At 40.8% G+C, this 18,475-nt stretch overlaps 2 protein-coding genes across 3 annotated transcripts in view; both read left to right on the top strand.

Moving 5' to 3' along the window:
- The window catches only part of CMTM8 (CKLF like MARVEL transmembrane domain containing 8), a 35,998-nt gene extending 26,466 nt beyond the window's left edge, over positions 1–9,532 (top strand). Inside the window, exons 2-4 of the mRNA XM_074849601.1 lie at positions 1,794–1,967; positions 6,288–6,404; positions 8,984–9,532. Coding sequence (XP_074705702.1) covers positions 1,794–1,967; positions 6,288–6,404; positions 8,984–9,067 — 375 coding nt within the window. The 3' untranslated portion in view covers positions 9,068–9,532. The remainder of the gene's footprint in view (positions 1–1,793; positions 1,968–6,287; positions 6,405–8,983) is intronic.
- Positions 9,533–13,102: 3,570 nt separating this feature from the next.
- Positions 13,103–18,475, top strand: part of CMTM7 (CKLF like MARVEL transmembrane domain containing 7) — a 31,428-nt gene continuing 26,055 nt past the window's right edge. The window contains exons 1-2 of one of the 2 annotated variants that reach the window (XM_074839424.1): positions 13,194–13,332; positions 16,544–16,626. Coding sequence is in view for 1 of the 2 variants with exons in the window: in XM_074839416.1 (XP_074695517.1) it covers positions 13,171–13,332 (162 nt within the window). In the remaining variant the exon portion in view is untranslated. Of the gene's footprint in view, positions 13,333–16,543; positions 16,627–18,475 lie in introns of both variants that reach the window. The other variant, XM_074839416.1, reaches the window with a different exon arrangement.

An 18,475-nucleotide genomic window follows, 5' to 3' on the forward strand; every position in this document is an offset into this window, starting at 1 on the left:
TGAAAAAATGCTTTTAAAAAGACTATTATGTGCCTTCTTTATTACAAGACACACACACACACATAAAGTGTAACAACATTTGTGCGGTGCTTTTTATATATGCATGGTGCAGATGTGGATGAATGTACGAACAACATACAGGAATATATGGTGAATGCACAAGACGACAAATCGAGGGCTCAGTTAAGTTTGGGTGGCAATTTGGAGGATGAATTAAAGACAAAATAAACAGATACCAGGTAGCTGCTGAAAGTTACCAGGACCAATTACAATTAACTTTTGTTTAACTGTTTTGTTTATAGTTTTGTCTTGTATATAATGTTTAGAGATTTATCACTGATGTTTACATGTTCAATTCTGCAACAGAAAAGTAAATGGGACCACAGCCAACAATTGCATGGGAATAGGATTAGCTCTTGTGCAAATGAGGCTGTAGCAAAACCATCATTTTCTGTCAGGGGCTATTGATTACGAAGACACCACTGTAGGCTCAGGGAGTCCCTCCACTGCACATTCCTGAAAGTTGAGGAAGGTAATCCAAGGAAATATTATTGCATGGTCTATTCTTAATGTATTTCTTCAGACATCTGTTGCTAACTACTGCTGAAGACATAATATTGGGGTAGAAAGTTCTTTAGATTGTCCAGCTATGGCTGGTGTCTGTTAAATAAGTGTGTTGCTGTTTGCTTTAATTTTTGTCTTCCTTCCATTTCTCACTGCTAGGCAGTTTTACCAGCATCCAAATAGCAGAGAGAGATGAGCCTTGTTTCAAATACAGTAATTTTAGTTTCTACATCTGACTCCAGTAAAGTGTCTGTGGTGGGGTTTGGTTTTGTTTGTTTGTAAGGTATAAAATATCCCTTTCTTTTTATAATTAAGACTTTTCTAATTGCTGGACAACTTGCAAAACACTCCGCTTTTCTTCCCGTGGCATATGACTTGACTTTTGTTTTGTTTGCCCTTCATGCCTCTTACTGCACTGGAGATCACCTAACACTACAGAAAACTGGAGACAGTATGTTAAAATATCTGGTTCATGTATTTTTTCATATCTTAAATGTGAACAGATTGCCAGACTCCGGATCAGAGGGGTATTTTTTTCCCCCAGACTGGTTTGCTTGAGGACTTTTGCTTGAGCGTGAGTTCTTGTCTGCTACTTAGGGTCAGGTCACTTGGGAGATGTTTTAAGAACTACGGAATATAATGACATTCCCAACTTCACCTGCTCTGGTTGATATTTTACTACTGCTGTTTATAACAAGGTCCTAGGAGTTGTTTTGTGCCTATGGTGCCTGCCAGTCCACAGGACAGGTGTGGACCATTTTGAACTAGACCCCAACTACTCAGTTACCTGTGACTGTGGTAGATGGGACCTGAAGATCCCAGTGGTCCTTCACAAGCTTCTCTTTCTAGAGTGACTTTGCTGACTGCAAAATAGTAGTATTTACCTTCATGCACATAAGCTAGTAGGCTATAATAAGCAATCGTTTTGAGGGCTAGCTGTAAAACCACTGCAAGTATGGCTCCACAATAGTTAAAGGTGACCTAAATCAACACTGAGATGCCTTGTTCTGCCTTTCCCTTTGTGACACCCTGCCACAACAGAACCAGTTTTATATGTTTTGGGTGGGGTTTTTTTTGGTTTGGTTTGGGTTTTTTTGTTAGATTAGTATTCTGTCAGTGTAGCATCCCAACTCAGGTCATCAGATGGTGATGTGAATGGCAGTGGTGACGTTCCTTGACCTAGAACAAATGTATGTGTGTAACAGTTTTCTTCTCCATAACTTTTGCAGGTATTGGGGCTGCTGGTGTGGACCCTGATTGCTGGAACAGAATACTTTCTATATCCAGCCTTTGGCTGGGTGATGTTTGTAGCTGTGTTTTACTGGGTTCTCACCGTCTTCTTTCTGATCATCTACATGACAATGACCTACACCAGGATCCCCCAGGTGCCATGGACCACGGTGGTAAATACACCCATTCTTTATTGTTTCAGGTTTGCTGAGTTATGAAGAGAATAAAATATTGATACATTCTATGGGTGTAGTTAACCAACTGTACTTGTGCTTGATGCAGACTTTTGCCTAATTACTCTGTGGCTGTGTACCTGCAGTGTTTAACCTTCACACTACCCAGACATTTTTAAAACACTTTTCCTATAATGTTTTGTCATTTTGTTCAGCAGTTGATGTAGTGACTTGGTTTTTAATAATGTGTATGTGACTGATACTTATGCACAGTGACCTCTTTTTTTCCCCTGTAGTGATTACATCCCATGAAGAATAAGTCTGTTGCTGTCTCTGAGCTAACAGACTTGGCCGTATGGCTTAAACAGCAGAAATCCCTACTTGAATCAACACCATGAGTTGGAAGTGGGACCCTGGGTCTTAAAACATGAGTCTTCCTCTGCTAAAGTAAAAGCAAAGGTGGTTCAGAGGCAGCAACAGTCTGACAATCCACATATGGCCTACTGTGAAAATGGTGCTGAAAATTAGTGTTATTTATATGTAAAATACATGCCATGTAATCCTTTGCTTTTAGCTCAAGACTTAATGCAAATCAGATAAACAGCTAATGTAATTACAGAAAAATTCACAGGCACTTAAAATTCAGATCCAGTTTTTGTGGTTTGAACAAGCCTAGCTAGCTGTACCTCTCAACAATATATTTTAACAAGATTTTCGTAACAGGCTGGTGTTCAGGATAATAGATCCTAAAATTCATTGTCATCTCAGCCAACTGGCTATTTGTGACCCATCCAAGAATTATGATAAATTTTAGCTTTGCATTTGTCTGATACATTGAGATACTGATTTGGGGGTTTTTAGTAGCTAAAGATTATTGACTAGAGTTCTGTTATTTTTATGATAAAATACATTTGACTTCTGTGTTGCAAACAGCTTGTTATCAGCTATATTGTGTACGTGACTAAAATTGAATACTCTTTTATTTTTGTCTTCCCCTTTGCTGCTGTAATAAATAGCCAGCTATAGCAATTACTAATAAGAACAACCAGGATTATGCTCAGATAGCTTCCCTGTTTTCAGGTTTCATGACCAGCAATTACCATTAAGGCTATAACACTGCTATAGAAATGTTGGATTATTTCAATTACAGCAGTAATGTGTCTGGGTACATTTAAAGGTGTGGATTTTTTTATTTTCCCATTGCAGTAGATGTAAGTAAAGTACATTCAAAGGGAAAGCATCTTTGTATTCATTTGGATACAGCTTTAGTCATTACCCCTCTTTCATCAGTTTAACACTATTATCAGACAACAGCTGCATATAAATGAGTTGCCCCTGATCTATGTGGTAGACAAGCTGGAGTACTTGATTTGTTTCTACTTCATATTGAGTATGTTTCTTGCTCTGAGTTCCAAACATACTGTAGATAAGATCCCATAAATGTAGGTCCAAAAGGTAGTCTTCTTTTGTAGTAAAGGGTAATATGAAGAGAAAATAAATGCAAAATAAATAAAAGATGCTGCATTCCAGCTTGTTTTGCCCTGAGGTATTAAAAGAGCTGTTGGGAGCAGCTTTTGAATTGGACCTCTGCTGCTCCTGGCTGACCAAGAGGAATGTTGGGTCTCTCTTCAGAGAGATGTTGTTAATGTCTTCATTCAAAAGAGCACAACACAAACCTTTTTGAGTGAGTGAGTTTGTCCACCTTCCCCCTATTCTCTGAAGTATTCTGAATTTCAGTCTCAGCTAGTTATTGCTCTGCTTCCTTAGGCAACACTTAGCTCAAACTGTGCCTATTGTATGCAGTATCCAAAATTACATCTGGACTTCTCTGTCATAAATTCACTTTTTGCAGGTTAAGCACATTATCAAATTGCTTAAGATGCAGTTACTTTTACTGCAAATTAACCCAAAGGATGTGCTTCAAAACTGTCTCTCCTTAATAGTGAAAGTTCTTTGCTAAAACAATCAATGGAAGCTTTTAAAATCTGGTAAATTTGAATTTAAGAAGCAGATGGTAATTTAGCATGAACCATTTGGTTTGAGTAATATATTGGCAGTAAAGGCCCAATCAGCTTGCATTGCATTCCATCTTCCCCAACAGTGTTATTTCCCAGAGCAGCACTTCTCAAAAATTATGTGCTTTTTTCTTTTCTACATGACAAGATATTGCAGGGATTTGTAGCTTTCCAGGGTAATTGAGTCTTTTTGGAACGGGAAATCTAAAAATAACAACAACAACACTGTAGGCAATCAAATTTGGAGTTTGAAAATCATGCTTTACAGAAGTTCACCTGAACCTGCCAATTGTTGGCATATTATCCCAAAATTGACAGTTTGGTATTTTATTACTGTAATGCCCAGATAAAACAAGAGAGGTGAGATTTGTGGATAGAGATAATACCTTTTATTGGATCAGCTGATATAGGTGAAATAAACCCCACTCATTTATAAGTGCATGAATCAACCCTCAAGTGCCAGGCCTTGGACTCCATCTGAGTGCTGAGGCACTGCCCATGGTTCCCTGCAGAAAGGTGGCTAAGTGGCTTTTTTCCAAATGCCCTGAAGTTGGAAGGACTTAGGAGCCACAGGAGGACGTGCATGCCCTTCAGCCTACTCTGAAAACTGTAAGGAGGCTTTTTGCATGGGAAGTCTCATATAGGCAGTGGTGACCCTGAAGAGTGACATGTTGACAGATGACAGCACAGCATGCTGCTCTCTGGAGGGGCCTGCAGTTGCAAAAGCGTGTGTTTGGGAAATGGCTTCTCTTCAGAACATTTTGAACCCTGTGTGTCACAGGAGTGTGCGGCAGACTCCACCGTGTCTGAAGTAAACTCTGCCAGAACCAAATGTCCTGGAGATGGATGTGAGGAGCTTCCATACCAACCACTTCAAGCTGTTGATCCACGCTTCAGTGCACTGAGGGAATTGCTGATGTGGATACAGCTGTTGTCGCTGCCTTCTGAACTTCTCTTATTGGGCTGCAGCTCTTTTTTTAGATTCTGCGAGAGTTGGTGACTAGTGAATTCAATAATGAATAATTGACATATATTCCTAGCATCCACTGAGTCACACCATGGAAATTAATGTCGGAGCTGCACCTGTATGGCAACATTTAGAGACAACTGGGGCAATAGAGTTAGGGTTATGGTATTTGTGTGACACTCTGGAGTGCAAACGTGGGGCCAGAAGCTGAAGGGAGCAGATCACGTGCAGCATCAGGACCTGGCCTAAATTGAGTTATCAATTCTTGCAATTGTAACTAGGTGCAAAGCCTGTCACAGGTATTCCACTTAAACATGGCACCAGTGAACTGAAAGTATAGTTTATGGCCAAATTCATATGCCTTAGACAAGTAGCAGGGTAGAGGTTTGGGGGATTTATTCTTTTTAAATAAGAATGAACTTCCTATAGCCATGACCAAGTAGTGAGTAAGTTAAAGGACAAAGTATTAAAATTACATACTTCAGAAAAAACCAACCCTCATACCTTTTTATCTGTCTTTCATCTTCTTAGGCTTCCATTCTCTCTTCCTTTTCTGTTCTCTCTCACATGCAAAACCCAAACAAATGCTTTTGTTTGTTCTCTATAGCATTATAAGAGATCAAGGTTATCTGCTTTGCTTCTTCCTTAGTAATGAACATAGGTACCCTGAGACATTTAACTCTGCTCCTTGGAAGAGAAAAAGCAGCATCTGCCATGGATGGGTTTTGATGACCCATGTAGTCCATTCAGACTGTTTTCCTCCTTGGTTTTATCTGTTTCTTTCTCCTTTCAAAAACAGGCAGAAGGGAAGGGTACTGAAAGGTGAAAGAATACGACTGAAAAGATTACACTCTCTTTATCTCCTTCAGAAGTGGAGAAAACGAAGTTTTGGAAGCTTTATAAACATTGTTCACATGCCATGAGTTACTGATTCCTACAGTGTATCTTTGTGTAGATTAGAAATGTAATCAAATTGCAGTTTTGTTTTGTTTTTTTCATGTTGCGTCATATTCTTACTGCCTAACACTTAGACTGTGATATCCAAGCTGTGTCCTTATTTTCACGTATGGAAAATCACAGCACACCAGCTTTAAGACTTTTCTGGATTTAGTATGATGGAGAGAACAGTTTGTCCAAAATGTGCTTTAATGTTTATGGATCTTCAAAATAAGCAGTTAAATTTTAATCTTGCAGATAGAAACTTGGAAGAAGGTAAAAATAGTTAAGAATCATATTGTGTACATTATATTTCAGAGGAGAGTTTTGTAATGTTGGAATAGAAAATGGTAACAAATGCATGTACATGTTAAGTAATTAAGTTGTTTGTTTTTTCAACAGGGTTTGTGTTTTAATGGCAGTGCCTTCATTTTGTACCTCATTGCTGCCATTGTAGATGCATCTTCAGTTACCAAAGAACTGGACAGTCACAATTACAACAGCTGGGCAGCTTCTTCAGTGAGTTATTTTTTTTGTTTAAATCAGTTCTATGTCCAATAAAGTTATATCAAGTGAAGGCTTGCTGGAAGTGCGGGTTGAAATCCTGGATTTTGAAAATCTGCAGGCATCTGCATACAAAACCTACAGGTAGCTGTAATATGGTTCATAGTTTCTCAAGGTGACTAGAAATTCCACGAGGAGATGACAGTCACACCGGAGAAGGCTGTAATGTTTTTAAGATCATACTGCTTTTCCCCTCCCCTGCCCCATTTATTACTACCTCTCTGGCAGAAGTTACAGCCTGCACATCAGAGTAGACAACACAGATTGTGTGAGCACCAAGTCACCTCCATGCACCTCCATGAGTTGGGTGTACAATGCCTGAAAAATCATGTAACTTTCTAGTGTTTTAAAGTGAATGCAAATCACTTAGTCTGACATTACTGTCTTACTACTTAGATTTGAAAATCCAAAGCAGGCAGCCAAAGTGGGTTAAAACCAACTTTTTTTAAACAGCCTTGTCACTTTCTGAGTGGGTGAACACCTTGTCTAGCTAAGTTAAGGGAGTTGTAAATGAACTTTTCACATGTTGTGGCAAGAGCAGTCAAATTCAATTGTATACAACAATTCTGAACTACAGTTACTTTGCTAACTGTTCATGCTTGTGCAGTTGTCCTCTCTGGACTATTCACAAATCCCGTCTTCTGTCTGAAGCTTATTGTATATGGCCATGAACACAGAGACTTGAACACCTGCTCAGTTTTTGTCTTGGGAATTGGATAACAACGTCCCTGTCATTTCAGTGGTGTTCAGGGACTTCTCCCCTTGGCAGTTCGTAACTATTGATCTGTTACTCAGCCGCTGCTGTTGACAGGCGCTTGCTTGCTGCTAGATAAGCGTCCATGCCGATTCAGGTTTTTATGCAAAATGCATGAATGCTCAGTGTCTCGTGGGATGTTTGGAATCTCTTCTAATACCTCCTAATGGTGTTTATCTAATGCACTGTCTAAATAAACTATTAAATGTAGATTGTTGCTTTCTGAACCCATTGAGGGTTTCATAGATAGATGTTTGTGAGAATTTAGCAAATCATTTATCCCCAACAGTTGTTCTCTGTTAGAAAGATTTTAGATGGAGCTTTTATATCATAAGAAACAAAATTGTTGGGAAAGAATGCTACAATTTTCTATTGTAATAATATTTTACATCATCATCTATGATTTTTGGTGCCACACGTTAAATTTACATTAGACAAGACTCACCAAGAGCCCTCTGTTGGAGGGCTTAGATTTACTGTCTGTATGCATGCTTAGTAGCGACCTGCTCTCGCAGCTGAAGTGCCCACCCAAGCCAATGATGGTATATAAGCAAGAAACATTAGTAGAATATTTTAGGTTGGAAGGGACCTCTGGAGGTCATCTGGTCCAATTCTCTCCCCCTTTAAAGCAAGGCTAACTCATATCAGGCTGCCAGGGCCCTGTCCACTTGAGTTTTGAGTATTTCCAAGGACAGCTATTCCACAACGCCTCTGGACTTCTGCTGCCATGTTTGATTACTCTCACTGTGATTTTTTTTTTTTCCCCTAATATTTAATTTTCATTTCACTTCTTGTAACTTGCGTTTGTTCCCTTTTGTCCTATCATTGCCCACCTCTAAGAAAAGTAGTGTTAATCCGTTTGCAGTGTCAGCTTTATTTGGTTCGGTTACCAGCACAAAACATTCTGGTCTTATCATACGACCATTTTGAACATTGTCTATTTTGAACAACATGCAGTGATTAACAGGAACTTAACCACTGGCACTGAATTGGACTTTATCAGTACAACTGAAATAGTTCACAGCTGTTATTTGGTTTCTCTGTGCGTATGCTGCAAGGACTGCAGAAGCAGCACCGCTGATACTGTGTAGTTTTAATCTTTAAACATAAAATAAATCTAGCCTGCTACCGAAGGCTTATTCTGTAATCAATTTTGGACAAAGTAGCAGTATCTCAGCGTGGTTGCCCTCACTGTTATTTGCGCTGAGGAAGTACCTTTATTCATCAGGACCTCTGGAATTGGGAACCTAATCGGTACTGCTGTTCGAGAACATGGCTGGGCCTGCATTTGAATCCAAGTTTTCTCTGTAAACAAACCTATTTTGATGCACAGTGTGGCACACTGAGGTACAGGTGGGCTGTAGGCAATTCTTGGAACATAGCAGCAGTGCAGGAGCGTTACCTTGAGTTCACACTGTCCCATGGACTATCCCTCAGCAACTACCAGCAACTGATGTTAAAAGCAGCAAGTACAGGATTGTGAGAGTCCAATCTGTAAGATTCATACTGAGGCAGTTATAATGTGAAGATATGAGTTGGAATATGCCATGTTTTGTCTGTTTCTAGACCCATATTTCCAAGCATAGTATAAGCTTATTTACACAGCATTGACTGTGATGGTGACACAAGTACAAGGAGGTGAAACAGTGCCATTTTAGTCAGCCTGCTATTTCTCCTTTTTCCAAATCCTGTAACTTTTTTTCTTAATAGAAATGACAGGGTTCTCAAATACTTTTTTTTTTTTTCTAATACATATTTTTTTTTTCCCCTCTCTCTACAGTTCTTTGCCTTCGTGGTTACCTCCTGCTATGCTGGAAATACGTATTTTAGCTTTATATCTTGGCGATCACGAACTTTGCAGTAAATATTTTGTTAAAGTGATTTATGTAGTATAAAACGTCTTGAGGATTATACTCTTTTGACAAAAGCTTGGAAGAGGGATAAGGTCTTTCTGAATGCTTCTGTTAGGATTGACACAATATATTTTAAACTGAGATTAAATGATTATTTATAACACAATTCCATCTTTAGAGACATCTAACACTGACTTTGTACTGTATAATAAAATTTCATACTGCTTCTTTTAGAATTAACATGGTATTTTTCTAGACATTGTATAGATGTTATTACTAAACTTTTAATAAAGCTTACTCAGACAATGTGCCAATTTTGTAAATGTAACTTTTAAAACGTTACAGGTATACTTTTGATACTGAATGCTACAAATCAAAACTAAGATTGATACTGTCTTACTGTTATGTGTAAAAAGTGACATTGTGCAGAAAAAAACCCACCCAAAACTTTAAAAATAAATAAATAATTGACCAAACTGTGCATGTTTTGTAAACTGGGAATAGAAGGTTGCTTTTCAAATTTCTTTTTCAGAGTAAAATATGTACTACTAAGAATTCTGATGATCCTGTCAGTTTGCATATTCTAACAGCTTCTCACAATCATGAGATTGCTTTTGGAGCCTGTTAGTGTAGGTCTGAAGCTCTCTGAACGAAAGTTGTGCCCAAAACACATTATCTTAACAGGTTTCTCAAATCCAGCAGGCTCCAAGGTGTAAGTCTAGACAACAGTCCCTTAGTGCTCAGTGTTGAACCTACTGAGAATATCACAAAACACCTACTAAAGGTAATACATTTTGTTTCTCAGGGGACTGTGTTTTTTTCTCCTCCGATTAGGCCATCAATCTGTCCTAATTAAAATCTGGGCTTCTAAATCCTATGAAGTGATAGAAAGATTAAATCCATAGAAGAATTGTCAAGACACCAGTGCTAGAAACAAAGAATTTCCTCCCTCTTTTCTTGTCTGCTGGCATCATCTGTGAGTTCTTAGTTTAACAAATGAAATTTTTCATTTGATGCTTATATTTAAATATCTTTGACTCAAGCAGAAGTATGACAGAAGATTGACTTTCAAAACAGATACCTTTGAAAATTACTTTCAAATACAAATTTCCTAAGGAACTTTTTCCAGGAATTATGTGGAGAGTGTAAGGCCATGATTGTTTCGTGATATTATATAAAGTTTTCCTCGTGTAAAACTCCTGGTAAATCTTTTGTTCCTGGATTAAGATGTGAACTCTCTTCCAGTCTTCAAAAACTTACTTGGATGATTATATATGGTAGTTGAGAAATCTCACTGCTTAAAAAAACTTCATTTCTCCCTGTAACTAAATAGTGTGTGCTTACTTATGTGCATGCCCTGCAGCAAAGAAGATTTAGCAGCAACCAGCTAATTCTGTTCTCAATCACGTTGTTTTGTTTTTGATTATCTGTCCAGTCACAGGGTTTCAGTGCAAGGGAAGCCAAGATATTATTTTAAAACCTATATTTGTCTGCAGATTGCATCTGGCCTGTACAACAAAGGTCAGGCTGTCTGCTGCTTGCTAAAATTACCCAGTTGTGAGAAGGAAGAAGGGCTACCAACTATGCGTTTTATCTACACAGATAAAATGTGCCATTAAAATCCCATATGCTCTTTTCCATTGCTGGAAAAAAATCAAAGGCATAAAAATGATCCAAATGTCAACTAATAAAATGTGACTAGAAATATAGCCAGAATTAAAATCTCATCAATGATTTCTCATCAGTAAAAATGCTTTTGTAGTAATAGAAATTCTTTCTCAAATGGTATTTGATATACCTGTCTCCAAAGAATGTGACTATGCACAAATGTTTCATGATTTTGTGGTAACTGTGATGATCTGGTCCTAACCCAGACAACATTTGTGGACAGAGGTAATAGAGCTAAGAGTGAGTAATATTTTTCATCCAGTTTACTAAAAACTGTCATGGGAACGGTGTGTTACATGTCAGAATAAACCTATTAATGGAGGACAAAACCACACTATTACCAGGTAAGGAATGATTCTGGCAAAATATCTACCGCCTCTCTGAGTCTTTCTCATCTGTCTCATTTCTCAGCTGTTCCCCAGGTACCAACTGTCTGTTTTTCAAGTGTTCTGAATATCTAGTTAAAATTGGAGGAATCGGGACAAGCTGAGAATTACTTCTGAAGTTTGCTCCTTCTGTTTCAGGCCTGAAGAAAGGCATAAGCATCCAAAAGGTTATCTGTTTCTTCCAGCGTATTAGTCTTAAATACTGATTTGCAAACTATGACTTACGCCTTTGTATGTTCTAATACTGATAAAAAAGATAAGCTAGCTGTGGTTTATCATGTAACTATTGAAACAAGACTTGTGGCTGCAGGCATTGCTTAGTGTTCATAAGATTGAAAGAAACCTTATTTAAAAGAACTGGTGATTAAATCATTAGTGAAATTCTTAATACAGATAATAAAGAAGAATAAACAAAATGATCAATGTGTAGAATGAAGGTATTTGACATAAATAATTTGTTTCAGACAAAGTCTCTCTGAAAAATCTGAGTCACCCACACATATAAAGGATACTTGATGCCAACTTATGGCCATCAAATTTCATTTATTAAGGAGTTGTCACTACCTCTTATCATCATCATGCATGAAGCACTTAAGATGAGGTAAATAGCATGAGAACTATAATAAAGACTTCAAATTCAGCAGTGTTTTAGATGGACTTTGTGCCAGTGATTTACAGAAGATGCTTGTATTTCTGAGTAGAAAATATGACTTGTTATTCTACTTCTATTAATTTAAAGGTATTTCTGTTTCACTGGGCTGAACTCGGATCAGCAGGGCCCCAGTCATATACACACTTTCAAAAGAAGAACTAAAGAAGCTGAATCAGTGGGTAAGAAAAATGTATTTCTTAACAGGAAGTACAGAAGTTACTAGAACCTTCTTCTGCAGGGCTTGCAAGAAGCTATACCTGTGCCTGCTTCTGAACTTGAACTGTAAGAAGAAAAGAGGGGGGAAAAAAGCAGCTGTTTAAAAAAACCCAAACAAAACCTCTTTCTCAGCAGCTAGCATTGTACTCTTTTGTAGATTGGCAATGTTGTAGCTTTGGTATCTAATGAAATGAGATAAAATATGGTGAGACGGGTAGTATCTTTTATTGCAACTACTAGCTGGCTTAATAGAAGCCCTCAACTATGTACTGCTTAGTCTGTTACAGACCATTGCCTACACGGGCAAACTCTGCCTTGCTCATGTAAATTACTTGTACTAGTCCCTTATTTGTGCTGGAGATTATCTGAATTTACCTGAACTTTAGTTGCTGAAGGAGCTATTAAATACCAACTACGAACAGAATGTGCATCCAACTGCAGCCCAGAGCAGCAGCAGGTGGGGTTACTACTCTAAAAAGCGGCACATGCCTAGCTCAGGGGCCAGCTCTTACCTCACTTGTCAGAAAGCAAAACAAGTTATTTTTAAACTTGAGGAAATATATAGTTTCCTTTGCAGAGTTCTGTTAGTATCGCTGCATGATTTAATTCCAACAGTGGCATCGAGACATTTGGAGAGTCGCTACGGTTTTGCCTGTCGCTGCTCATTTAATGCAAATGTTTTATTTCTTACGAGACCACGAATCGGAAGGTTTGGGGGCTTTTTGGCGGCAATAACTGTTGCGCGGGCAGACGCCGCTCGCAGCTCTGCCCCCTCCACCGCCGCCGCCGACCACCGCCGCCAGGCCCGGGGCTTTTTCTCGCTTCGGGTGAAGCTGCAACCGCCGCGGGGGCCGCTGCAGAGCGGAGCTGCCCCCCCGGCCCCCCACCCCGTGCCCTGAGGGGTCCCCTCGCTCTGCTTCGAAACGTTCGCTTCGGCCTCGACTCGCACGTAACCCAGCAGCGGCGGGGGGGCGGGGGGCGGCCCGGTGCCTGGGGGCAACCCCCGCGCTCCTCCTCCTCCTCCTCCTCCTCCCTCCGTCCGTGCCCCCCGCCCCGCCGGCCGGGGAGCGGGGGCGGGCGGGGAGGCGCCGCGCTCCGCCCGGCCCCGGGCAGCCCCTCCCCGTCCCGTCCCGTCCCGTCCCGTCCCCCTGTCCCGGGCCGGGCGTCGCTGAGGGGAGCGCGGGAGGGAGCCATGTCCCACGGGGCGCGAGTGATCCGCACCGGGGTGAGCAGCGGGGGGCCCGCGGCCCCGCCGGCCGCCGCCTCCGCCTCCTCCTCGGCGGGCTCGGACGCGGAGCTCATGGACGGCGCCTATTTCCGCTCCTGCGCCGGCATGCTGAAGGTGGCCCAGATGGTAAGGGGCGAGCGCGGCCCTCGGCCGGACCCTCGGCCCGCCCGGGCGTTACAGCCGCCCCTGGCGGCGGGTCTGGAGGGTGTCGTCGGGGGGCGCTGGGGTGGCCCCTCACTGCCGTTGTGGGCGCTGCGGTTTTGCTCCTCGGCGCTCGCAGCTGGCGGGGAGAAGAGAAAGCCCCGGTTCCTCCGGTAAGGCGAAACGTTGAGGTCTGGCAGGAGCCGCCGTTGCGTTTTCCCGAGGCGGCAGCGCGCTGCCGGGGGGAGCGGGGTCACACCACTCGCTGGGAGCAGCGCGGTGTTGGTTTGGTCGTGGTAGCAATGGTGACTGTTATAGCGTTCGGTCACGGTAGCTCATGGTAACTGTTAGTATTGGCAACTCTTTGCCATTAATAACGGTGACACCGTGATGGAAGGTGCGTCAGGCCCCGGTGGAACACCTCGTTCTCTAGTGTGGGTAAGTTTTGGGGGGAAAGCGGGGCCCGGTGCCGGCGCCGACAGTGGACTGGTAAGGGTGGCCACTACTAGACTGCTAGTCCAGCTGGCTCCATGCCCCGTCTGTCAGAGACCTCCAACCAGTGACCCAGGGACCCCCGGAGGGATCTCGGGTACATACAGCTGAAAAGCAGAAATTCGGAAGAAGTCGATAGCAGGGCGCTGCTGGCATTGGAACTGGTGCTGTAACTTGACTCAGTGCAATAGATTTTGCGCCGTCCAGATGTGGAGAGGATTCCCAGATGGATAAACTCTTTCTCATTTCTGTGGCATGTAATTGGCCATGGAGTGATTTTTCAGCTTAATTCCAGTAAATGGCAGTTGAATAATGGCTAGGAAAGAGCATGGAAGACAACGTATAGCAATATCTCTTCACATACATTCTCAGCCTGCAAGAACTTGTACCTTGGCAACATTTTGTGCTGGAGTTGTTGCCTTCATTTTTTATAAAGTCCAATGTCTTTTCCCCCCCCGCCTTTATTCATGTAGTCATTTTTTTAAACTTGTCTAAGTTATTAGCATCTAGAGTCCTAAACTGACATTAGAAGTTAGGAGTCTTTTTGTTTGCGGTTACTGTGGAGTAGTATCAGATCCTAAAGTTTCTCTTTAGAAACTGCCCAGTTTCTTCCAGTTCATTGATAGCCATCAGCTGCCCTTCGCAGTGAGCCTCGATAGCAAGAGACGTAATTGAATGTGACTGGGCATGGCTACCTGCACCTGCTGAGCGTTTGTACTGCACTTGTGACACCTCCCAGTCGTCCCTCACTGTGAATTCAGCAGGAGTACAGACAGTTGTCTGCTGCCTGCCCTTCGCATGGGTTACTCCCAAACCATGACGTGGATCTGGAGTATCTTTGCAGGAGACATGACATTCTTTTGAGCATGTGCCTACATTGCAAATGAACCTGTGGTCCTAAAACCTTGCCGTTTGCTGATTAGCTAAAAGTCTATTTATCCTTTTGCTTTCACTGCTGTGGAAAGAACAGTTCCTTTTATGGACTAGAAATACCTAGTCCTTTCTGCTCTCCATCGTGCTGTGGTGTCACTACAGCTAGGACGTGTGACTCTTGCAGCTAGCACAAGCATGCTTATTCGTGCTGAAATTTCAGGTTTCGGTGCCCATGTAAAGTGCTTGTGTATACTTCACATACTTTACATATTTTTATGTAATGTATGTAATTTTATGTAATTCTTCACATACTTTACATCAAGTGATATTTTATCAGTGCCGTTCAGTATCAAATTCATCGAATTTAAGCTAGTGGCTTTCTGCGGTGACTTTAACAGAAGTTAAAATAGTGTAAATTTTTTTCCCCTTAGCACTCTTTCAGCTTCACCTCCTTACATTTTTCTGCTTTCCAGCTTGCCTCTATATAACATCAGTAGGAGTTACCTCAGGTATCCAAGGAACTTTGGGCAAATGAACATCTTTTAACATGGTATCACGATAGTGTCTTCTTCTCAAGTAATTCCCTAAGAAAACTAAACATTTGTGCTGCAGTGTGTAGAAATAACCAGGATAGGTTAGTTCTAGATTATCTCCTGCACCCAATAAAATATGGAGAGTCGCATATTTTCTCAATTCTCTTTCATCTCTTCTCAGGCAGTTTCCACTATATCCATGGGTCCATTTGTATCACCATTCAGTTCTTCTAGTAAGAAGTGTTGGCAGTATCTGTCTTTGAAAAGAATTCTTTATGCTAAATCTATAAATATTCTGCACTAGTGTTAATGTGACTGGTGGGACTGCAGTCTTGTTAAGAAGTACAACCATTATGCTGGCAGAGGACAAAGGTAAGGTCTTTTGGGTTAGGCATATATCACACTAAATTGCGTACTGGGCCTCTGAATGGTTGTGGTTATGAAGAGGGAACATTACTGTTTGTTTTTCTTCCTCAGTCCCTTTTACCAAGAAATAAATGATAGAAGAGAGAAGAAGAAAGAGAAACATTTCATCGTTTCCTGTAAAGGGCTGTTTGCAGTGCTTGCAAGCTAAAAAAATAATTTGATTGTATATATATGTGCATGAAATAATTCTAATAGATTACAATGACATGCTATGGAAATTATAGAAAGGAAATAGAAGATAATGTTACAGCTGTTCTTCTGTAAGAAAATCATGACAGAAGAACTAAAACTCAGCAATCTTGGACAAGATAAAGAGATTGAGCAGTAATCTGATGATTACTGAATTGTTGCTAGTGTCTAAATGTTACCAGTGCTTTCTCTTCAAATTCTGGGTTCTGTGGTGTCTAGCATAGAATGAAATTAGGAAGTAAAAAATGTGTTTCTTGCCTGTAAGCCTACACAAATTCCTTTTTTTGCTAAAGAATTTCTTTAACCTTGCAGAATGATTATAGCTTTGAAAAGATTTCAATTCAATTTTATGCATAGAGTTCCTGGCTTTCTAATGCTTAGGGAATGGTCTGTAAATATTTTGAAAATAAAATGGAGGAGAAAACATAGTTCTGTGAGTTGTGTATTTCACATGGCACTAAGACAGTTTGAAAGCTGTTTTCATGCATGAGTATTACTAATGTTAGTAGGGGTTCCATTTTCAAAATCCAGTCTGAACAGACGCTCTGATTTTAACAGGAAGTTATGAAGTATCTTCAACATCTGACCCACTTCAGCTGCTTTAACTTGGTGGTGATTAATATAGCTTTTGCCTTTTTCTTTTCTTTTTTCCTTTTCTTTTTTTTTTTTTTTTATATTTGCAGCTTTGCCAAGATCTCTTGTATTCACGGGGATACATGCAGGATCTCACTGTGACCACCTTGGTTCTATAGCAGCAGTGTACTAAGTAAGTGTGTGTGTATCGGTGTGCACAATACTCTTGTACCAGAGAAGCTAAGTAACTTGAATTCTAGCCAGTGTGGCAAAATCGACATACGTGGCAGTCTTCAGTGTGCCACACTAACTCTGCTGATTTGTTTGAAGCATGTTTGCTCTGTGTCCATGCTACTGCTGGCTTGTTTTATTGTAAGACTTTCTTGGAACCCATGTTACATAGCTCAGCGAGTTCTTAGATGGGTTCTTGGGAGCAGCCTGAGGCATCCTGTGCTGTTAGAGACAGTGGTATGAATTTGCATCCGTATTGTCACCAGGGTGGCTCAAGTGGCAAGTGTTCATAGATTGAAACAAGTCCGATTCAGCTGAATTTCTTGTGGAGCCCTTATGTGCCTTTTTTGTTTTTACAACTGAGGTCTGGAGGATGCCACAGATGCTGTATTGGACTAGGTCCTGCTTTCAGCACAGTCCATGTTTGACAGTGGAGCTTATATATGTGTGTCCCACCATCTGAGGCAGTAGCTGGTAGCAGTGGCTGTGATTGTATCACCTGTCCAAAGTGCAGAAATTTGCAAGAGAGTGACAAATACAGACTGAAGAGGGAAGAGAAGCATTGAGAGCTCACACGTAGAAGGAGAGCTGTCACAGCACAGCACATGCTTGTGAAGGTCTCTCAGGCTTCTCAAACTGTTCCTGGACTCTGAGAGGTGCAGAGGTGGCCCATGGCCTTTTTGGCCTCTCTTTCACCTCCTTCAGTTTGGGCCAACCTAACTTTGACCACAGTTCAGACTGAAGGTGTTTGTTCCCACGACAACACTGTTGTTACTGAGCGAACAGTAGTGCTGGCACAGTAAGCACAGCCTCAGAATACAAGGTGCTTTAAGCTAAAAACAATGGTGATTCTTTCAGCTCAATATGAGCCAAGAAAGAGCAGTTTCACCAGACAGAAAATAAAAATTACCTTCTCAAGGCTGAAGAAACAATTGCAAGGTAAAAAAGGATAAACTCAGTAAAAGTTGACTTTACAATATCATTTTAACTTGTTAAATATGCTAAGGCAGTAATTAAAGTTTTTCTGCTGAGTATCTATTTAATTTCCAAGGTATGTCTTGACAAGAGCAATTACATACTTGGTAAGTGAATGGCCAACAAGATAGTCTGTAATTCTGAGTAATTTTGAAGTGTGCTGAAACCTCTCTGGGTTATTCATGTACTAACGTACAGTTGGATAATAGTATTCAAGAGAATATTAATATGTCTAACACTGAAAGCTAGAAGATGCTGGTAGTTAGGTTGTGGAGCCAAGATCAATTTCTGAATGTGTTGGATGATACCAGACAGATTTACTGGGGAGCTAAATTCATATGAAGTTAAAATATGAAAAGCAAGCAAAATCTGTTAGTGGAAGAAAACAATTCCTAATCAAAACCATTGATACAGGAAAAGGAAATTCACAAAAGCAAATGATGCCTGGAATGATTTGAGAGCTACTCTGTCTTCTAACTTGATCTTGAGCCTGAAACATCTTTTTGTCCATGGAGGTGGTTGAAGTAAAACATCTAATTCTTTGCAGCAGCACATCAGTGACGTATGATTTTGCCTGTATGGTAATAATGCTGCTCAGTCAGAAGAGAGGGATTCTGGTGATACATAGAGATGCTGAAACTAAGCCTGTCTCTGGGTCCTGTGTAGACTGCACTTTCAACATTCCCCTACTATCACTCTGCCTATGGTTCTTCCAAAGGAAAACAATGGCCAGAAGTAACAAGTTTGGTGAATGTTGCCGGATGCTAACCTGCAAAGCTTAGATTCAAACAGTTCTGTGTTCTGCTTGACTTTTCATCTGACTGATAAAACACAAA

The sequence above is a fragment of the Strix aluco genome, chromosome 1, assembly GCF_031877795.1.
Source record: "Strix aluco isolate bStrAlu1 chromosome 1, bStrAlu1.hap1, whole genome shotgun sequence".
Classification (NCBI taxonomy): domain Eukaryota; kingdom Metazoa; phylum Chordata; class Aves; order Strigiformes; family Strigidae; genus Strix; species Strix aluco.